Genomic DNA, 23,328 nt, shown 5'->3' on the forward strand with positions numbered 1-23,328 from the left:
ACAGATTCGGCCGCCGAGTGCATTTGAGAGCTCGGCCCAGCAACGGCAAATTGTTCTGATTGTGCGTTGTATGTAGCCTACGTTAGACCTATGGGCTGTGATTTTATTAGTTTTAGACGTGATGCAAGTTAGATACTCGGCCGGCAGGGCTGTAGTACACGGTCCAGCCCGCCTACCCACGACTGTTGCAGTACCAGTGTCTGGTTTGGCGGATCTTATATTGGCCGGGGGCCGTTGTCACTTGCAAGTGCAAAGTTCTCTAGATCGACTCTCGTTGCGCATCAAAATGTAAGTATATAGTCCGTACAGACTTTTGGGTTGTTTTTATTGGACGACGGCCGACGACGGACATTAGTGGCCGTCGTGTCCAGCAGCAGCGGCCAGCGCAGACAACATTGTCCTCTAACATCATCATGAAAATAATCGCAAAGTTCAAAACTCTTGTTGAAAACGTCAATCTATTTTTAATGCATCGGCCATATTATCTGAAATGTTGAAAGGACTTATTGTGCGGGGAAATCGACTTCCTTATGGATGATGAAAGTGTGGAGACATGAAAAGGGCGTTGGGTTCGCCGCCGGATGGGAGCCGGCCGGCCGGCAATGCAGTGAGCTGCTGTGTGTGGTGAGGAGCTGCCGTAATAATAAATCAAGGAGCCAACGCGGCATCGCACGACAGTCTGAGGACAAGGCAGAGAGCATCAATAAAGCTGCTGGCGATGGCTTGCCACATTGATGAGCCGCACAGGCGACGACACGGCGTGAGCACGACGGCGGGTGGCCGCTCGTAAAAAAAATCACGAAATATTGATGCCTTTTTTTATGTAGACGTGGAACAACAACAACAAGGGCGGAGCAACAGCTATCCCGCCTAATATACACAGCAGCAGCGGCCAAACTTGACTCTATTGTCTCGGCGTATTATGTGTGTCTGGATTTTATTAAAGAAATAGATAAGACCAAACACGCGGGCTATATCCACATCGGCCAGGATGAGCAGCAGCATTCAATCTCTAATCTGGCCGGGTCCAGGCGACGCGGCCTCCGTTCAGCTCCTCGCCTGCCGAGCGTCAAATCGATTACAACCGACAACACAGCAAATATTGCCACTGTAATAAATGTTTACATCATCCGACGCCATGTATTTGCGGTAGGGAATAATAATATAAGCCACCGTGTGTGTGAATGTGGGCTGATTCAGACCACAGTTCACCAGCATCGCGACTTTATGTATTTATTTGCTGGCCCGTTGATTCTCTCGACACATCAAACGCGAATCAAAAGAAAAGTAGCAAATAAAGACTTTATATTATGACGTCAGAGATTGTCATCAAAAGAGTATGAGGATCGTCGGTTCTCAATTTACAACGTCCTGTCCGTGTATATACAATCAAATGAATGAAACTACACGGTCGATCCTGCTGCTGGGTCGTTGTCGTCATCATCCACCACAGAGAGAGAGAGAGAGAGGGAGAGAGACATAGAATGGAGCGCAGGATTAATAATAATAATAATACGCTTCGATTATCAGCCGTCCCGTGGCCCGTTTATTTATATAGCAGAGCGCAGCGCTGGGGCTCCATCTCCGCCTATAAAGACGCGACTCCCCGTCTCCCCTTCCGCCCGTCCTGCCACGGCAACGACAGTCGAACAGTAAATAACGTCCCCCTTCGTCTCTCTACCGATGATGGCCATCGTTGCTCTCGCGGCCCATATCGTAACTTGCCAATACACACGTCCTTGCATGACCGTTATGCCATTAAATAATAGCTAGATCCATTTCTAGGTCTACTTTGGCCGATTCCTTTTGATTTGGATCAAATCCGGTTGGCTGTTGCTAGACGAGGGTCCACCAAATCGCAAAATCCGTTTGTCCGGTCGCCGCCTGTCTCTCACACACTCTCTGTAAAACGTATCAACTGAGTAACTTTTCTTTTGGTCCATTTTCATGGCGCTGCATCATTCATGCGCCGGGATTGACATGACAAACAACAGGAGGAACAAAAAAAAAGAGTTGATTGTGATGGCTGTCGAATTGCGGATATTATCAAGAGGAACAAGGGGGAAAAAAGAGAAAGTTGCAAATCTGATTGGATCCATCAGTTTCGGATATGCACATCTATTGCGTATTATAATGGAGGATATGAGGGATCCACTATGACGCGATGAAAGATGCAAACAGCAAACAAGTTGATTGCATCTGGCCGCTTTTTACTTACAACCATCCGCTCGCTTCATCGAGAGAGAGAGAGAAGAGGTACTGTATACGTAACTGCAGGAGCAGCAGCACACAAAAGATGTTGACTGTGTACCAGCTCAGCAGGCCAAACTAAATCATCTTCTTTTATTCCTTCCATCCACCATTCACTGGCTGGGCTGGGCCATTGTGTACCCATCAGTAGAGTTTTCTTTTTCTTCATTAAATTTAGATTGTAACGATGTAGCAGATTGTGTATACACACGGCTCCAGGCCTTGCTCTACACTCTCTTTTCAAGGAATGGATGATATCATCAGAAGAATACGTCGTCCTCCACGCTACTAGAGTTTTTTTTTTTTTTTTTTTAATCTACTATTATTTTAATTAGTTTTTTTTCCTGTCCTGTTCTGTTTTAGCAGGGCCTCGCTCATCAGATCGGCTTCGGCTGTTGCACAGAATAGCGAGCACCGTAGAAAATAGCGGCACCATGACGACGCTCTCATCATTGTTCATGGCGTCCACTCAGACTCCGAATCGATATATGGTTAATATATATGTAGATATAGAGCACGTCCTTCTATATCCTTGTTCCTTGATGCGCAAACTGAAATGTGTCCAGCCCCCACCCACCCAACATTTATCGCCTTTTGCTTAAATGAAAATGACGCATCTGGATGTTGTTGTAATGAACCAGCTCGTCCAATAGTCCGCTTCACTTTCATTTTCCCTTTGGCATTTGCTGTGTGACCCCTTGCCCTTGCACTGTGATATCCCGTCCCGTGGTGAATCAAGGTAGAAGAATCGACGGCCGCTCGATGACGTCTTCTATTCCGACTGCGGGCACGTGCCGAATAAAGTTGATAACACACAGCCGCGGTCGTTCACATTTTGACTTTTTGTTGTTGTTCCAGACGCGGGTGACGGGTATGTGTTGGTGGCAACGGAATATTATATCACCACCGCCGCCCGTCTCTTTCTACATCTACTACATTTTGCGGCAGTCTTTCACGTGAATAGAGAAACGGCCAAACGGACAGGTCTATACAATCCTCGTGATGATGTTGTTGGGCTGCTCCCGCCCGTACCTCATCGGGCCGCCGCCGCCGCCACCACCACCACCCGGCCGGGCGGTCCGCCTGTGCGCATGACCGACGCAGCTTGCGCTCGTCCTCTTGTGCGTCTGCCCGGCTTGAGTCTCTTCTCCCCTTCTCACGTCTATAACATCGGCGTGGTAGTGCTGCCCAGGATTTTCATAAGGAGCCAGTTCGAATGCGCTGCGCCGACTAGTCGTCGCTGAATCGTCTCTCTCGCCCGTCTCTCGCTTCGTTCACTCTCTCGTCGTTCGACCTTGTTGTCTTCGTTTTGCCCGTCGCCCGTCGCCCGTGTTGTTGTATTTCAATCGCGGCTCGTCAGTGGCAAGGATTAACAGTTTTTTTATTTTCATTTGGCCGTGCGGCGGTTCGCAGGACTGCCGGCCTTCCCTTCCATTCGTCTCTCTCAAACACTCGAGGCGTCGTTCTCTCTCTATTATCTTGTGCCGTCGTCGGGTTGTTGGCCGGCTCGTTATTTTATCGCGCCGCCTTGCGTGAATGGTCAAGTGCTGCTTTGTGGTTTACTACACTCGTCTATTAGACGGCTCCTCACGGCGGCAGTTCACCTACCTTGCTTCGCTCGCTAAGGATCATCATCCGCTCCCGGGTGTACATAATTCGGCCGCGCCACTTGCCCATCAATCCGGACGGTAGGTTCGTTCGTTGGGTTTTTTTTTTTTAATTATTATTATTATTTGATTCCCGCCCGTGATATTATTATAGGCGCACTTGGAGTAGTTCTGATAGAATTCTTTGATTGGCTTGAATCAATAAGACGGCGAAATCGATGGATGTCGGATATGTGATTACGTTTGGCGGTAACGCCCTTCGGTTTCGACCTTGGCAATTGGCCTCCCTCCCTCCCTCACCACCTCCGCCGCCGCCGCTCCTCAAACACAACAGCCGAAAGAACGTGAAAACGTAAAGTCGGCAATCCAAAGCTGCAAATAGGCCGAGTGCAAGAAAATGGCACATCGACAGTCGGAAAAAGCGCGTCGTTGTTTTTCGGAAAAAAACCGCCCAGCAATTCACGAGACCCAACCCACACAACTGGATGAGACGTGAAATGTTTCCGACACGTGAGGCCGCGTGATGTAGAAATGCGGTCGGCCGTGTACATGTCGTTGAGAGCAGTGAAAGAACACAACATCCATCCATCCATCCATCCATTGAGGGGCATCAAAAGAGCCCGGCAACCAGCAGCAGGAGCAATAGGAGCCCACAAGGTCCAAAGAGTAAAGAAAAAAAGAAAAAAAAAACAGAACCTGCAGCTAGATAGAAAAATGATGTTTTGCTGCTGCTGAGGTTTCAGCTGCCAGGTTTTCGTTCAATATCATGAGGCACAATAGCAGGAGCAGGAGCAGGAGGAGCAGAGTCGCTCGCCGGCTCCTTCTGTCTTCTTGGTCGGAGCCCCTTTTTACGTATGTCGTCGTCGTCGTCGTTGTCCAGCAGCGGCACAAAAGGGATTTCTTGTTCCCTCCTTTTTTTGCCCTGAGTGGATCCAGCCAAAAGTAAATGCACGTCTCTGTGTTGTCGCTGCCTTATATTTTTCTCTATTTCGATGATTCTTATTCAACCGACAACAACAACGGCAGCCTCCCATAGATGGCCGTAACATTATTTGTACCAGGGTCGGTATTACAAGGAGAGGTGCCCTTGGCGCGTAAAGGAGATAGATATATGACGATATGTATTCGAGACTGGGCAGGAATAGATGCGTCATTTCTGGATATCTCTCTCTCTCTCTGTCTGGTCTGCGCCATTCTCTTTGCACGGCGGATTTATTATTTTTTTTTTGTGCTGTTGTTTGTTTCTGGGTTGTTGTTGTGATTTGTCGCTGCTGGAGCCCATTGCCAAACTGCACTCGCCGCCTTGCCAATCGATAGTCCAGCCAGAGCTGCACAGATATATCCTATACATTGATAGAGAGAGAGAGAAAGAGAGAGAAGGCCCAGTGACTGACGCTAATCATCCATCGACGGCGGAGCCAGGAGCAACGTTGTCTATCGGGCGACCGATCCTCCTCCGTCTCCGTCACTATTTGATCTGCAGGCCAAGGAAATGTGGACACAGAGAACAGCAACAACGGCAGCAAGGGGGAAGGAACGCGCGTGGACACAAACGGGCAAATCAAGTGGAGAAAATCGGGCCGACTCGGCGTATATTCAGTTGGCCAACGTTCGGCCAATCACTGGAGAGCCAAAAAAAGTAAAAGGGAAAAAATGGAGGAAAAAGGGACGCTGATAGATAACAAACAAGTCTCTGTGAAAACAATCGACAGCCGAGCCAGACACCCACGTTTTTCTATTTCCTTTTCTCTTCTTCTTCCCAATATAATGGGGACATGTAGAAAAATGTACGAAGGGAATAAATCACTGGAGGGAAGCCATCAAATATTAACCGACGCCCTGCGATATTTCCCCCACTTTTCGCAACTTTTGCATCGTTGGCATTTTCGGGTAGAACGTGACCAGTGTATCGATTATTTATTCGCATAATGTATTTTAGAGTGTCGACTGTCGATTTGATTTGATGACATTTACTAATAATGTATATGGGCCCCGCTGATGTTCTATTTTCTTTTTTTAAATATTTTTAGACGCCATCAGCGCAACTTTCATTTCAACCCGGCGCATTTTGATTCCGGCGCTTCCCCCCTTTTTTTTATTATTGGGAATTGGGGGATTTCATCTCTGTACGAAATACGACGCTCTTCTACTGTATATCGCTCCATCTGCATTCACACCATCGGAAAGCGTCGCCGTCGTCATCAAAGATTCCCGACCGGTTCGTCGTCGTCGCTTCGATGCGGCTGGTGCCAACCTCCAGGGGATTCCGTTGACGCCAGCACTTGCTCCTCCTTTTTTCCTCCTTTTACTTTCTCTTTTTTGGGTGGAGGGAGGGCCAGCCGGGCTCCGTTGGATGTTTCTTTACAGGTATGTGTGTGTCACGTCTCCTACTACTTGACTATTCGCCTCCGATTCCCACCTAATCGACTCTCCCTCCAGACTTTGCACCGAGTCCCTTCGTTTGCATTCGAAATGTCAACGGCGAAATGGTCTCCGATTCTTGGCTCGTTCCACGTTCTTCCGCCGATATTTTCATGTTGCCAGAGAATAAAAGAGAAAGAAAAATCTTTCACAGATTGAGGCCGACTGGCCTACATTTTCTTTATAGCACAGCACTCGAATAAGCATTGCAAATTAATCTCTCCGGATGATGATGATCTGCAAGCGAAATTTCCGTCGTCTTGTTCTCACCCCGGACGGACGGGTGGGCGGATATTTGATCCTGTAATGCAAGCGTAGAATTCCCAAGACCTTGCATCGGCACTGTGATGTCTTTATTGGGGTCGATCTCATTTGAATCTCTTGATTTCAAAACGATATGTAGGTCACTATAGACATGTCATCTACCACTTTATAGACCCTGTGCTCATTTTCAAATAAGATAGAAAGGGAGATCAACTGAGTGGATGTAAAATGATCGTTTGATTAAATTTCCTCGTCTATTTCGCTATAGACACTGCGTTTTATCTTGGCAATTACCTATTGCGTATATATACATAGAGCCTTTTAGTGGATGTCCAATGCAGCAAGGAGATCCATCTGGGAGCACATTTGGAGACTAGCGCGCTTGACGCAATCTTAAGGGAAATTGCAATTCAACATTTCGGACAAATGAACAAGCTAATTAACCTAATGGTCCATTTCATACGTAAGAACGGCTCTATCCTGCACTATACCTGGCATGCAGTTGCAATATCAACGACGCCAATAAGACGCCCTTGGAAGAAATGTCTTCCTGGAAAAAGTCTTTCCAGTGTATGTATAAATTGTATATTGACAGCTGGCGTCAGAATACCGTACATAATGATCCTGCACAATATTCTGCCAGACTTGCTCAATAAATGATGGCGTCGTCCAACAACTTTGAGACGAATGACGTCCTACTCTGCCGCCCGTCCAAGTCAACAGAGAAAAAGTGACAAAGTCCGTCAAAGACGCAACTTGACGTAGCCGCACGCACCAATAGAAAAAAAAGGCACTTCACGCACTCGGCTCGACTTAAACGAAAGGCACAGCCCCGTTGAATAAATGGAAGGAGACGACAAAGTTTGTTGACCTCGTCAGAGTCCGCCGCGTCCCGAATATTTATTGTATTCCCATCAGATAAGAGGGGAAACGTCCAAATTGACGAGGACGGACCAGGACGACGCGACCCGTCCAGCAGCGTCCAGTTGCGAAGAATATGAGCTGCAATAAAATGACAAAGTCCATCCATAGTTGTCCCTAATAATTCTCTTGACATACAGCAACAGCAGCAGCAGTTCTGCTGTTGCGGGGGGGTTTACATGTCCAGGGCGAGCAATAAGAATATGTTTCTCTCGTTTAATGGCTTTTTATTCAGCATATTTATTTTATTTTGCCCGCACACAAGGCAGCATTCAATCTGACATGTCATCTCGACGTCGAGGGTCAACGGCTGCGTCCAAAAAAAAACAGAGTCCCGCAAATAAAAAAAAATGGAGGAGGAGGGGAGAATTTACAGAAAAATGACGGACTGATGGGGCAGAAGGAAGCGTCGTCCATTTGGGTTTGAGCCAAAATGAACGCAAGATGGAAACCCGCCGGTGGCAAACCCGAATTTTCGTCGCCGCTACACACACGACAGGGGATGATGGACGTCATTCTTATTTAGATACACAAAGGAACAAACGCATCGCAAGTTTCTATAATTATCCCGACATTGCCATTATACGACGAGAGCGAGAAAGTCCATCACATCTTCTCTCTGTGTATTATTAGCTCCTCGGTACGCCGACAGACGTGCGCCTAGGCTATAGCCAAATGAATGGCCACTCTCACTGTTGGAATAGATGGCCAAGGCCAACAATGCCAGGAAGCCTCCATCCAGTTCGATCATTGAAACAATTGAATCATTTTGTACTTTGGTGTTACTCGAAACTTTGATTATTACCAAGTTGGAATGCGGGACTTTGGGCCGTCCTTTCGATCCTTTGCCCTCCAGACGCATCAAACACGTCTGGACAGCGTTGGAACTCTTGGGATTGTATATCGTAAGAGGAGGAAGCAGTTGGACTGGCAAACTCTGCTGTCACTCTGTCCGTCTATTGATCACACGAGGTTGCTGCTGTGCAGTGCAGCTGATGCGTGTCTGCGGGGGAGACACAGTGCGGGGCGCACTCTAAATGCAAGTTGCTGGCGCTTAAAATAAGTGCCAAGTGCTCCTGATTTGAGCCCAATAAGTTACGTCACATCTCGCGGGAGATCTGTAGAGACAGAGAGAAGGAGAGAGCTTATGTATAACGGCTATTTTGAAACTATCGTTAGGAGCTCTAACGGGGAAATCAGCGCATTCACGAATCATATTCAATTGCACTGCAAGTCAACACTAAGGTGTGTCAACACTTTGGCTTAGAAATCCTATTGTATGTATGTATGTATATCCTCACTGCTGAAGGAGCATCTGCAAAGTTGTGTTGCAGCCGGGCATCTTGGAGGTCATTGGTCTTATTATTGTACAACCCGAGATAAAAGTAAAGTTTTAAATTAGGGGTAAATCAGTACATTTTCTAGGGAGGGGGGCAACTTTGATTTGTATTATTGGGCAATCGGCAGATTGACACACTTTAGCTTTCAGACCCAATTAAGGGCCCAGGAGCTGCAGAGCTTTTATTTTTTTTTTCTTTCCTAAGCGATCCATTTTTAATGAAATTAATTAGAGTTTGTGTATAGCTGCGAGTCGGTGAAGGGAACGGAGTGCGTCTCTAAACGTTGCCGTGTCACGCGGTGTCTGGCGCGCCGTGTGGGAGTCCAAATCCGACATAAGTATAGAAGATATCCTAGGGCAACACAAATATGCTTCTAAATGTTCCAGCGGCTTTTAGGGGATCCGAGACGACGGGTTGAAAGGAGCACAGCGGGAGTATAGCGGAGCAAAGGTGTGGGCGGCCGATCTCTTTTTCCCCGGGACTTTATTTCTTTTTCCCTTTTTTTCTCTCAGACTTTTTCGAAGATTAATTTCTTTCTCTGGATAGACGCACCATTTGGAATCGTTCATAATGTCTTGGTGGATATCTTCCAAAAATAAAATAAACACAAATCCGTTAGTACTAGCTGATCAATTCATGAAGGAAGCTTTTACTCATGGCGAATTATTACATCAACAAGTGCTGGAGCTGCAGCAACTGGATTATAAATTCGCGTCGCGATTGAAGGGACGTTTCACGCTCATCTTCATTTTTTCCCTTTTCGACGACGTCAGGGGACGGAAAGGTGGCCAAATGTCACGGCTCATTTGTCATCAGATTATAACGAATTCAGAGTCTTCGAAAGGGACATTGCGAGACGTGTATGCTGACGTGTCACACGGCTGTGTCGAATCAAATCAAATCAGAAAAAAAGGAGAAAATATTTTTCTTTTGTTCGCTCTCTCTCTCGAAAAATGAAAGGCATAGTTTTACACATTGGGGCGCGCCCCAATGTGTTCCACGTATACCGCGGTCCCATACCTATCCCGTCAGTTTCCTCTGAATGAAGACAAATTCTAAGAAAATCGACGTCAAAAGTCGATAATGAGCCTTTTACGCTAGGGCAAATGTAATTATTTGTCCCATACATGCGATCGATGCGCCTCCAAAATTTTCTTCTACCGGTACCTTCAAATATCTTATATCTTAACTTGTTATCGAATCCTTTTTGACGGTATGCGACGGTGTACGTAACCCGTATACGTATACGTACGTAACCCGGTATACGTAAACCCGACTCGGCGGTAGCGGGCGAACTCACATCCAGATTTGTTATTCTGATTTGTTTGTTTATTTAATTATTATGACCGAATCAACATGGAGTGAAGTGGATTGAAGGGTCCTCTGCCCTCCTTGTATTTGCAGCAGGGGGGTGGGGGGGGGGGGTATTATGTACTCACGTTGGAGGATTGTATTCGCTTTTGATGTTTGTTGTGCTCCGTATGAGATAGTCGAGAGTTGGCTGTTGTTGTTGTTGTTGTGCACACAGACTGTCAGCGCGGAGTAGACGAAGCAAAAGGATGCGCCAGTAATTGAGCGCACGTTATAGATATTGTGTGTCCCGTCTATTCAATAGAGAGAGGGGAGATCCTTTTCGCCGCATCCGTAGGATTCGGCAACTCTCGGCTACTATCGTAATAGGGGGTGGGCAATTCACGTACGTAGATGTATGTACTGTATACTTCATCATGGGGGAATCTTTCAATAGGAAAAGAAGAAACATCCCCTCTGTGCACTTCAACAAACATCAAGAAATAAGACGGATGCAGCTATAGGACTATTGAGTGAATCATGTTTAGTCTGCGGGCTATTTGGCGATGGCCAACTTATTATACACATCATAACATAAGACGGGGGTACATATACATGTATCTATTTCGCCTCTCTCTCTCTATATAGGTCATATTAATTCTGTATTCATCCGGGTACATGTATATACACACGTGTCTACTGGAATAAGCGATTGACGAGAGTAGTATTGAATGCCGCCACGCGCTACAGCAGAGAAGAAAGAAAATCCTTTTTTTCCTCTTTTCCTTCCTTTCTTTTTCTTCTCCAATTTTTTTGGCATAAAATTTGACAAGAAGTGCACGTTGCCGTGTATTGGATATAGCAGTTGTAACATTTCCTTGGGGGGGGGGGACGAATGAAACTATACAGGGAAACAATAGCGCGCAACAAATATATATCTAAAGGGGAAAAGTCTACAATTGCATTTCATCGTGTGCCGTATAGTTGATGCTGGGGACATATTAGAATCGACTCAACTGCATAGGAGAGAAAGCCAACGAACTCCTTTCTTGTTCGAGTTCTTTTATAGTCAAAGAGAGTATATGCGACGTCTAAATATATCAAGGGAAAAGAGCTACTGCTGGGGCCGTTTCTCTTTTTATTTCATCCTCCCCAAACCCCTTTCTACACACAGTACATGGATTGAAACAACGAGGGGAAATGCAGAGGAGAGAAGAAGAAGAAGAAAAAGAAGAAGGAAAAAAAAAAAATAGATATAAAAGAAGAAGTGATTCATTTCCCTTTGGTCGTGCGTATATGGCCCGACAGCAGTGTAGGACAGCAGACTGCTGACCGGTCCTCCTTTAATTATATTACGCAGCAGTAGGGTCTCAATCTGTTAGACAGCTGAGTGCATGATGTACATTAAGACATTGGATCCTTACATCTATAAAATATATTCTCCGTCCATTTCGGCTCTTGTGTATAAATACACACTCTGGCAGAGTCTATCATCCGATATGATGGACGACACTTTTTTCTTGACTTATTATCATTAGGCGCGGTCGTTGCGTACAATAAACGGGAGCGCTGGGTTATTATTTATCCACGGCACGAAAGAAGAAGCTGCCGAGGTTGTAGGGCGACTCGTCTTTCGCGTTGCGCGTCTATATGTAGTCAAATTGACGTCGTACGTCAGCTCCACAAATGGCCAATTATCGAGAGTTTGAGGCTAATGAATAATCAATTAGTTGATGACGGGCGGCGGACGTGCGTCTGCATTTATTCACGACGATCATTTGATGCGGGAGGCGGTGGGCGAAGTGTGGGCGACGGAAAAAGTTGCCGGAGCAAAAAGGAAACGACAACTTGATGATGAAAAGAAAAGTTGTAGACGCCGCAGCACAATAAGCCAGTGCAGGTACTATATACATAGACGAGAGAGAGAGAGACGGGCTGCTACTAACGCATTTATATAGGGCCAGCAACTGCCCGTCTGCTGTCCAACTGAACTACCATCCAGTATTATAGGGACGATCGACTGATGGTCTGGCGGTGGGGAGGCGGACATTGCGAAACCGAGCGATGATGAATCGCTGAAATGAAAACTGGCGTCGTGGTGACGGCCTGCGCGGTTTCTCATGATGGATGGGCCACGTCGCTCAACCCCGAGTGGCAACTTTTCAATTCAACACTCGAAATCATTCACAGCACAGTTTCTTATCAAAGAAAAATACGTAAATCCAAGTATCACATCGCCCACTGTATAAATCAGATTCAGAGTGACAAGCCACACCCACACAGACACAGCTCTATAGATGCAAATAATGTTCGTGTTATAAATATTATCTAGAAAATAAAGTTCCTAAAATTTGAATGAGGTTATATTCCTTGAGACCCGTTGATTCGGAAAAACAACCCGGGCAGAAACCCGACCCGATGTTGGCTATGCCATATATTATTCTGCGCTACACACACAGGCCCATCTAATACCGGGTGATGCGTATATAGCTCAGCAAAACGCGTCGCCCATCATCTACTAAGGCGGCTCTATATATTATTATGTAATAAGAAGACTTTTGGCGCTAGACGCAGTACACACACTATATACCTTGGGCTGTACATGTAGGCTAGTATGTATAGTTGCAGCGGCAGTGGATGTATAGTCAACTGCCGTGTAGATTCAATTACGTCGCCGTATCCGTTGGCCCGGGTGTCTCATGTGCAATGCCGTACACAAGAGAAGTAAGGAACTAAACGGATGACGAGGGCAAAAAGGAAAGAAAAAGATAAAAGATAAAAGAAAAAAGAGGGAAAAAGGCTGACAATATCTATTTAATATAGAAACAGGGAAAAGGAAGATTCATCAGGCACTCGGCCAAGATGAGACGGGCCCCGTCTTCGGTTGGTAACAAGAGTCCCTCGGCAAATGCAGCACTTCGCCTTTGCTTTGCTGGATGTGTGCGGCAAGATACTATAGCAACTACCACCACTACTGCATAAGGACAACCAGTTAGGCCACTATATCAGGCCAACAGTGTATAGCGGGGAAAAAAAGTGTATATATAACATCGCAGACTTACACGGCCAGGGAATAATATAGAAGGAAACACAATACATAGATATACTACGTGGGCTTCCCCCCATCATATAGCCAATATAAAAAAGCAGCTCTTGTAGTATATCTATCCAAGTGTCGTCGTCTCCATCCGGGCAAACACTGATTATGTTGCCATCACTAATGCCCTCCCAGCTTGCTCCCAGCACATATGCTGCTGCAAGATGGTGAATGGATTCAATCTGCGGATATCAAATACTACGGAAGAATAAGCGCGAGCAGTTGGGAATTGAGGAACAAAAATGAGCAATGAAATGCGTAATGACATTATAACTCGTGAAAAAAGGAGCCGTGCATATAGGGATATGGGCCGACCTTGTTTGTCGGCTGCAATGTAAATGTCGGGACGGCTAAATGTAGACATCTCTCTTTCTAGTCGCCTGATTGTATAATGGAATTGCGCAGTTGCAGCCGTAGATGGTATAAGAGGGGGGAATGTCAATGAACCTTGATTCAGTTGATCCTCTCCGTATATTCGACTATCGCACATGTCTTTTCTACACGCCTAGAGAGGCCGTCTTATATCCAGTGTATGTACAACTGCAGACTGCCGTTCAGCAGTTGTGACACGTGAATTGACAGACGCCCCTTGAGGAAGAATGATGGAGCTGCTCTCTACAAGTCTCACCATCAGACAGTCTGCGCTGCTCCACTCGATGGAATATCTCAAAGAAAAGAAAAGACGAACTGACCATCGTCTGTCGTATTCTAATAGAAAAAGGCATCAGTCTCCTCTGCTGTGCTTTCCCTTTCGTGTGTCATGTTCATGGCAATATATAACAGAGGAGAGAAACTCTCGTCCCGGCTCTTGTCTTCACTCTTGTCAGCCCCCGAAATAAATGATATCCGTCCGTTATATTCATATCATTATTTGCTTTGCTGCTCGCACACTTCCGCGCCCAGCCCCGGCTATTATATTGCACCTCTCTTTGCCCACTTAACCCCCTTGTGTAATTTTTCTCGTTTCTTTCTTTTAAATTCGGACCAATGTTTCTCTAAAAAATTGCGATGCAATAATAATAAATTTAAAATGGGGAAAAGCTGCACAGCTGAAAAACATGTCGCGCAGTGACGGAGGAAATGGCGCGGCGGGCGGCGGTGACGTTTTATTGATTTATGGACGCCAAAAAAGGAAAGTGAAAAGCCAGACTCGTAAGATATCTTTCTACCATGTGAAGGCAAAAGGTCGGAGAGCCGATTGCAACTATAGCTAAGTTATAAGACCGTGATGGATAACCAACTGATTTGTCAACTGTCGCTGTCCCCGCCATCACTACCCGGACACGCGTTGCCATTTAAAAGGACGACACACACTATACTGGCATCAAGTAGAGAGAAATGATATTACATTGCGTGATGTTGGGCACATTTCACCTACGATGATATAAAAGAGGAGGAAGTTCGACAGAGCTGCTGGCCCATCGGCTATGCAAATGCATGGGAGACTCTTTTAGATACAAGTGAAAAGGGATGGCCGTCATTATCCATCCAAGTTTGGACGCGTTTTGCTCTTTATACACTCGGCGGATTACACAAAGTTTGAATATTTCAAAATTCAAGCTCGCCAGTTCGGTCTCTCTTTTGTTTCTGGCTGGAATCTTTGCGAAAACTCTTTGATGGACGGGTCGTCGAGTTTACAGCCGAGTGAACGTCATCACCCGGGCGCCCAATTGCCAAGCTCTCCAACAGACTCTATACTGTCCTTTTAGCTCCTATTCACTTATTTAGACGCGTAGGGCTAAAAGTAAAAACAAACAAAAAAGAAGTAGAACAAAGTTTTCGCTTCTTCTTCTTAGATGTTCGTCATCATCGTCATTTGCGTTTACGGATTCCTCGGGCTGTTGGATCAAGGCAAAGTTGTCCTAACCTTTATCAAAAGTGTCCATGTATGTAGCGTTATAGGCCTAGACATAGCGTATTTATAGGTGTATGTGTTATACTTCTAGTCTTGCTACAATATCTTGGTTGCTCTGTCTATAGATTTTACTTGGAAAAACTCTGGGTTTTTTTTTCGGTCGGCTGCGGAAACCTAAAAGTGAAAACACGGTGACGAAGTAGAAGAGACAACATGATATAAGCTACTTTATTCCCACTCCCCGTCCCCCCGAAAAAAAACTCTACTCTCTATGTTATATATAGTCTACACATATTCTCTATCTCTTTACTCGGCCTATTCAAATTCAAACTCTATTCTGGTTTTCTATACATATACGTATATATATCTGCGTGGCACTCGTCCCTCTCGTATCAGTTTATATAATATCCCTTATACTGTGTATACTCTTTTCTTGTCTCTATCTTACGTGTCCATAAGCCCTTCTTTTCAAGTGGCAAACAAGGCCGGGCCACACTACCCGAATTATATAGGATATAAGGGCGGCGGCATATGTGCTATTTCTATAGAGAGGGATGAGCGCACGTCGCTCACCGAAATGACAAAGTTCGACTCTATTGCGCCGACTACTATACCGAAAGGAATTATACACTATGCCGTCCCTCTTATTACTATATTAGAAAAGAAAAAGATTGCTGCATCCGACATGAATTGCGCAAGATGCGATGACGACACCTTGGACCTTGCTTGCGTCTACACGAAAACGGACGAAAACCTTTCAGAGTTTTGGCCGGACTCGTCAGGTGCTCCATCAATTCCCAATGCTAACAAATGATTGCCTTTTTCTTCCATCTCTCCTTCTCTTCCAACGGCATTTACTCGAGACTAGACACTGTAGATGTGCTGACGTGTAATATGTGTCGACGATGCACTCTCGGCTGAATGATGAGGAGATCGAATTTCATCGGCCTTTTTCTCTTTCTCTCGTTCTTATTACATGGCCAGCAGTCAGCCAGCGGTCCCTGTTATATTTTCTCTCTGGCAGAAACAAAAAAACAAAAAAATCGTTTCTTCTTCTTCTTTTTCTCTCCTTCCGGCTGAGGCCAGTCATCTGCTGCTGCTGCTGCTGCCGCCGGGAAATGTAATATAATAATGCCGGGCGTTGCATGGATTTCTCTCTCTATAGGAGTATGGACGCCGATAAAAGACAGATATACGGCCGGAGACGACTGTATACTATATTATATATAGCCCGTACTTTATGATGGCGGAACTTCCGTGCCAATCTGCCGTTTTCTGCCCAATGGCTTTTGACACACAACTCTCCTTCCTTATTCCATTACGCACGGCACAGCAGCACAACACACATGAGGGAGATGCTGTGGCGGCCAAGCCAAGCACGTCGTCTCCAACACTGACGGCGTCTTATATTATCTACTCGGCTCTTATTGGAGATATCCTTCAGCAACTGGCCCGTACCAGATGATCCGTGCGCGGTTATTTCCACTGCGACATCCCATCATCAATGGCCGTCTTGTCATTATTTTGTAAACAATAGCAATGCTACGTATATGTACGTAGGGGAAGGGAGCTGGAGTGGTTGGATGCGATACGCAGGGCCTTTTGGCGTTTGGTGGTCGTGGTGGATATATATACGTACTCATCTCAATGAGACGTTGTATTGTGTGTCGACAGAGAGTTTCGATCTCTTGCGCCACCCCCCGCGTGCTGCTCTCGCCAGCATCCCCCAGCATCGCCCAAGTGTCCAACTGTTGACGCGATGAAAGACAAAAGACCCAGCACGAGAAGGGCCCAGCACTTGAATGTCGGAGAAAACTTTAACGAAGAACTTTTGTCCGCAAGTCTTTGTGGCACACGACCGGATGCGAAAATCAGATAAGGATTGACACCCTCCACTTTGGGTCTCTCGAGCGATTGTCTCACCATCCTCTTCCCCCTTCGCTATTTTCGTTCATCGCCTTGATGATGGGCCCTTTTTTAAAAAGGGAAAGAAATGACCGCGCCCCAGATATTTTGATTTGGCGCCGCCGGTGGGGGTGCAGCAACGCCCTCGCCACATCCAATCAACACTCGATTCACATCAACGACTTGGCCCCCTCCACCCAAAAATGTAGGTCATTGTTATGATCGCTGGGAAAACTGGGTGGCGTATGGGTCGGAATCCCAATCGCTCGAGTGCCGTGGCATTTTGTAAACGGTCGACCGCGGGATTCAATCGCGGATGGGAATCCTCGCAAATGTGGGTCACATACAACGTATAAAAAGCGCTTTGATTTACTCGTCAAACTTTATACAGCCTGACTGTCCTGATTATTTTCCCAGCTCTGGATTGCGTTGTTACATGTCTCCATTGAAGCCGAGAGTGCCGGCAGTAAAAAAAAAAGCCGAGATTTACTCGGAAACACAAAGTGTTATATGCGCTATATATAATATCTGCCCTTAAATGATTCCTAATTCCATATCAAACAAGAGGAGTGCGAGCGACAGAGGAAAGAAGAAAAAACAAGAAGAAGAGAAACAAACACACGCCATTTCAGATGCGTTTGCATAGCAACAGTCTCTCTCAGCCTACATTCTGCATTAAATATTCATACACTACTACAACAACAGCGGACAAGGGCGTTTTCTCCTCCCTCTTGTAAAATCTACATGGGGAGAGACAACGGGTGAAAATAAACGACTAGACAACGTCAAATCTTCTTCTTATTATTATTCTGTTTTTCGGATTCGCTTTCCAGCGAATTGCATCTCTTTTTATTATTCGCTTTATTTTATTTATTTTTTTTTTTAATTTCCGTGCCGGTCATCGCCATGAACCGGAGTTCAACTGCGTAAATGTTGTGCTAGTTTTTTTGTTTTTTTTGTTTGGTTTTTTCTCCTTTTGTTTTTACCGACCGGCTATGTAGTAGTTCCAATCAGAATAAGTAGCTGCACTGTCTCGGCGAGTCGCATCCAACAACAACTGTTGTATATGGTTGTTGGACATCATCTAGGCGTTTTGTTTGTTCTTCCTGTTATCCCGGAAGAGGAAGAAAGGACAGGCCCGTAATCAATTTCAACTGATGGAAATCATCCAGAGTACTTGGGATATCCAGAGGATCCTCCTAGGAGACCGGGACAGACAAGAGAAATGTATTATCGTCGTCGAGCACATATATAGTGACCCGTGACGTAAATGCATACACATAGATTTGCCATCGCATAAGAGTGTTAAATATAAATATGGGGAGACTAGCTAGTAGCTAGTAGTGTATCAACTAGGCTGTGTTGTGTTGCCCGACTACCACTGTGGGTGGGTCTGCAGCACACACTGCTGCTGCGGTCTATTATGTAAGGATATGGAAAGAAAATGCCGGGCGAAAAACCTTTCACAATCCATCAGGCTTTTTCTTTTTCTTCTTCTTCTTCTTCTTCTTCTTCTTCCTGCTGCAGCAGTTGCATGGATTGGTTGCTGCTTTCAGACTTAAGTGACTGCTGACAGTGAAGAATATCCTTGGCCTCACTTTGCCCTATTATTCCCCGGCCACCAGCGGGGGGGTTAGCCCCTCTCTTCCTGGATCCAAATAAGAAAAAAGAAAGAAAAATAAAATCTTCTTTTTGCACATCCGCTCTGCTGTCTGTGTGTTTACACTTGCGCATCATAATAATAATAATAATAATACACACACTTCATCATATATCCGTGGAAAGAGATCGATATGTATATGGCCGGCCTTCCGAAAACTTATCGAATGATGCGAATAAATGATATCGATCGCCACCGAGATTTTCCGCTTCCGGCTATAACTTTTTCTGTGATTCGGCAAACAATGCAAACATGAAAATCCACTTTTTTTTTTGCTTGTGGTACTATACTACTGTGGTATTAACTGACGTCTATCGATTACGTAGTCTCTCTCTCTGTAATGTAATTCCTCGATTTTTGCCGAGATTTTTGCTGGGTTCCCCATTCGAGTTCCCAGTGCACCCTGCGGAAGCGAGACGTTGCACGTGCAGAATTACACGTCGCGGCTCATCATCATCTCGATGAAGGCGAAATCCATAAAGGCGCTGGGCCATAATAACATTTCCCTGGCGTATCGGCCGTCGTCGTCTCTTCTCTCTCTCTTTCATTTCGACACATTTTTCTACATTTCTTCTTCTTCTTTCTTGCATTGCAACAAAAGTCAAAGTAGGACGTGAAACAGATCTTTAATCCCGGTTGATGTGTTACGTTCGTGTTTCTTCCGCTTTTTGATGACTTTTTATTTTCTTTCATTTTTCTTCTTCCTCGGCGGATGGTTGTTAAAAAAAAAGAGGAGCGATGGATGGATGGATGGCGCGGTTACTTTTTTCTTTTCTGCTAATACCAACGGCCTATACATGATATATTCATACGCAGAGGGGGGGGGGGGGGGATAAGGGAAGTGGAAGGAAACCGGAAGGATATGTCGTCTTGGGTAAACAAAGTTTCCCTCTACCTCCCCTCCTCCCCCCCCCCTCCATGTTTGTGAGGGAATACAACATCAGCGTCTTTCTGCGATCGACTCTGTTTGCTCTCGCCAGTGTTTATACACAGCTATGGGGGTGGCGGCGGTGGTGCTGTATTTATACCTTTTTATATCTATTTCCACATTACATGGAGCATGCAGCTAGGCTGTAAACACTACGGCTGGATGGCTGTAATACGTCGTGCATTATGGACATGTAAAGCTCACGGATCAAGCCGCCCATGATGCATCGTCACGAAATGTGACAAAAAAGCGGCGGTGGAGGAATCGATCTTGATTTGGATACAACATCACATCAGCCGGAAATCGACAGAAATTCCTTTCCTCATCTCTCCATAAGGAAAAATAAAAAAAGAAAAAAGAGGATGCCTTTTTAAATGTCCAGTTTGCGTCAGAATCTGAGATTGTATAGCGCCGTGTGCGTCACATTGGTCCTGTTTTTTCTTCTTCTTTTTGAATAAGATGTCACACATAAGAGCCGGCCGGGGCGAGAGGAGTTGCTGGATGTCCCTGATGTGTGTCCGACGACACTGCCGATGTTTGTGTTTCTTCTCCCGCGGCCAAAAAGAAAAGGCAACTGTCAACATTTGTCAACTGCATTTCTCACTCGCGGCAACGGCGGCGGCCGCACAAATAAAAGATTCTGGGGGTTGGCCACACCGACGCCCAGATTTGAAAGAAAAAAAGGAAATCGCCTACTGTATGCCTGTTGTGTGTGTAAAAGTCGCTCCGGTATAATACGGGGCTGCGCTGCTGTCAGCGCCCCGGAATTGGACACTTTTAAGGGCTCACTCCATTCGAAAGAGATGTATATGTACATAAAAGCCAGTGCGATTGGCCGAGGCCCAAACGACGACATGGCAGGCGAGGGAGAATTTTCTGTCGCCCAGATCTATGCGGAATAAAATAAGAAACTATACTTGCCACTCCAACATGAAACATGTTGGCAGCTCGTTTCAGACTTTCCAATCGCGTCGCAGCCATGACTTTATTCCCGCTCGCACAACGTTGGCCCATATCAAACAGCCAGTCCTGCTGGACGGAGGAGCGTAGGAGCCAAAACACAGCCTGAAAAGAAAAGAAGAAAAAAGAAATTTCCGAGAACAAAAGTTCTCATCTTCATTCCGGGCAACTGTTATTTTTGGTGTTTTTTTTAAATTATTATTGGATTTCTTGAATTCTTGGGCCCGTGTTTTAAATAAGAAGGAAAAGAAAAGTTGCCAGTCCCCGAGGGCCAGTTCTTATAAATACAAGAGGCCGCTATTAAAAAAATGAGCCGACCGGATGGATAGGCAGTGACGCAGTTGTTCTACGAAACATGGTTGCTGTGGTGGAAGACAGCGATCTGCTTGTATACTCGCAGAGGCAAACGCGGTACACCGAAATTGTCCTTCTGATGAACTCGACCATGTCATAATAATTGGTACAATGACATTCGCCATGTATTATGTAAGACGGCCATAACTAAAGACCCTACTAGCCCCAAGTCACGCAAACGTCGGAGACTGTGTAAGACCCTACAGCAGCCGTTACAGCACCACATCTATATATACAACGGGAAAAGAGAGAGAGATGTCTCTCAATATGCAAGTAGACGGATCGTTTAGCTGCTGCTGCTGTGTACACATAAGACGCGGTTCGATTCATTATTTGGGCTGATGGGCGGCCCGCCGGTCGTCCCCCAGGGCGTCGCTCTCCGATTTTGATTTCGACGTACACGCCCATTGATGGAATTTACTATCCAGGCCGCCAGCAAAGCACGCGGGACGAATACAAAGTGACGCTCTAAAAATAACTCGGTTAAGCGCAAGTTCGTACGAGATTTGTTCAATTAGAGGTCGAGTGCTGTTGGCTGAATTGAGACAGTCAATCGTCAATAGAACGTGTACGGTTGGAGGTGTTAAAACAAAACTCCATTCACTCGCAGCGTTTTGGACTTGGGAAACTCTTTTTTGATGGTGTTGGCCCATTTTCTTTTTCTATTATTTGGCTCTTTTCTCTGCCTCTGCTCTTGTTCCACTTTGATCGGCTGAGCCGGTGATTAGACAAGTGAGAGACGTATTCAAATGAGGGGGATATTCTATTGACTTTTTCCTCTTCTTCTTGGCCGCCGTCAAGTGAAAGGTAAATGGATTTCACGTTCCCTACAACCTGGACGCCTATCGTAACACATCGATAATCGTGTTGGTCGAGGGAAGAAAACAGAAGAACAAAACAAAAAACAAAAAACAAAAAAACTCGAAGATTTAAGAATTCCGTCCTTCCGCTTTGTTCTTTTCCCTTCCGGGCAATTGAGACGGAAATGAATGGATTTTTATTTTTTTTTTAAAATCTTTTCTGCCTCGCTCGCCAAACAGCGACGGCTGCTGCTGTTCTTTCAATAAGGTGCACAGCATAACTACGTCAAGGCGCTGCCTGAACAGTTGGAAGCAGTCGAGTTTTTCTTTTTTTTTTTCGTATCCAGCGCGCGCCAGCAGCAGGATTCATGGATCGGAATGATTGATCCATGTTGTGATGCCAGTTTTTCCCCCCTCCTCCTTTTCATAGGAAAAAGGGGCGTGCCGTGGCAAGCGTTTTTCACGTCTAAAAAGAAACCAAGTGAAATATCCTCCTCTGCTTTTTTTTGTTGTTATTTGAAGAAGACGCAGAAGAAAAAGGAAAGACGCGTGGAGAGTGTAGCCGAGGCCCTGACACAAAATCAATAAAGTGTCCCAATTTCCAGGAAACGATCGATTTGTCTGCTCCTAGATATATTCTGCGTGAGTGTGTGTGTGTGTGTGTTGGATTCGCTTTGTTTTCCTCGTTGCACATTTCCTCGGCCTGCATATGGCCAGCTTAGATGAATTCGAGAACAAGACAGAAAAGTTGTTTACACTAGACGACGTATACTGTACTGTACTGCGACTACCTTTGATATATGCAACACGCCCATCATTCGTCTTATATTTCTATTCCCCACATGCCCGTTTCGTCGTCGTCATTGGATTCCATTCCGTGTCCTGTTGGACTTGGATATTTGTTCAGACCAGTTAGTGTGCGCTGCACAGCGATCCGCATCAACTGCCGCATCAGCCGGAATACATAGTACATAAAAGCTACGGCATAGATATGAAATGCCAAGTGACTCGACTAATATATGGAGCAACGAAATAGGCCAGCACGAATCCAAATGTCTAAGCGAAGCAGACGGCCGCCCTTTATCCTCATTAATTGTGCATGGGGGATATTGTCTCACTCATCGTTCATTTCTTGACCGCAGTCGATTTAACAGCGGACAATAATCATCAAAATTCTCCTCTTCATGTCTTTTTATTTGGTTGTTTTGCTGGTCGTCCGGCCGTCGACGAGCTATGATCTTATCTTTTCCAACTTGTCCATTTGCCAGGAATAATGCGCACTGTCGTCGTCGCTGCCATCACATAGAGCACCGCCACCAACCGTCAGCCATGAAATCCCTACAGCCGTTTACCACCGTCTTATTCGTCATCGTCTGCTGGATCGTGTCATCCGCCGCATCCAGTCGTAAGTTTCGACTCAAATAAAAATAATAATACAAGAGAAAACCTAAAAAAAAAAAATATTTCAGCTAGAGCGTTTATTGCTCACGCATCACAATCATTTCTAGATATTATTGAGACGTTCGCGCTTTAATGATGGGCCCATTTTCTCCCTTTATATTATTATTATTTTTTGGTCTCTGGAGAGTTTCCCTTCAATTGATGGCGGCAAAACTGTACGAGTCGCATTAAATAACACAAAAGCAAATTTTTTTCCCCTTTTCTTCGGATGTGTT

At 45.5% G+C, this 23,328-nt stretch overlaps 1 protein-coding gene across 3 annotated transcripts in view; it reads left to right on the forward strand.

Moving 5' to 3' along the window:
• Positions 1-3,420: 3,420 nt before the first annotated feature.
• Positions 3,421-23,328, forward strand: part of LOC124328882 — a 28,686-nt gene continuing 8,778 nt past the window's right edge. For 2 of the 3 annotated variants that reach the window (XM_046787717.1, XM_046787718.1), the window contains exons 1-2: positions 3,421-3,938; positions 22,921-23,057. In XM_046787717.1, coding sequence (XP_046643673.1) covers positions 3,787-3,938; positions 22,921-23,057 — 289 coding nt within the window. In that variant the 5' untranslated portion in view covers positions 3,421-3,786. Of the gene's footprint in view, positions 3,939-22,188; positions 22,295-22,920; positions 23,058-23,328 lie in introns of those variants that run through there. The other variant, XM_046787719.1, reaches the window with a different exon arrangement.

The sequence above is a fragment of the Daphnia pulicaria genome, chromosome 3, assembly GCF_021234035.1.
Source record: "Daphnia pulicaria isolate SC F1-1A chromosome 3, SC_F0-13Bv2, whole genome shotgun sequence".
NCBI lineage: Eukaryota > Metazoa > Arthropoda > Branchiopoda > Diplostraca > Daphniidae > Daphnia > Daphnia pulicaria.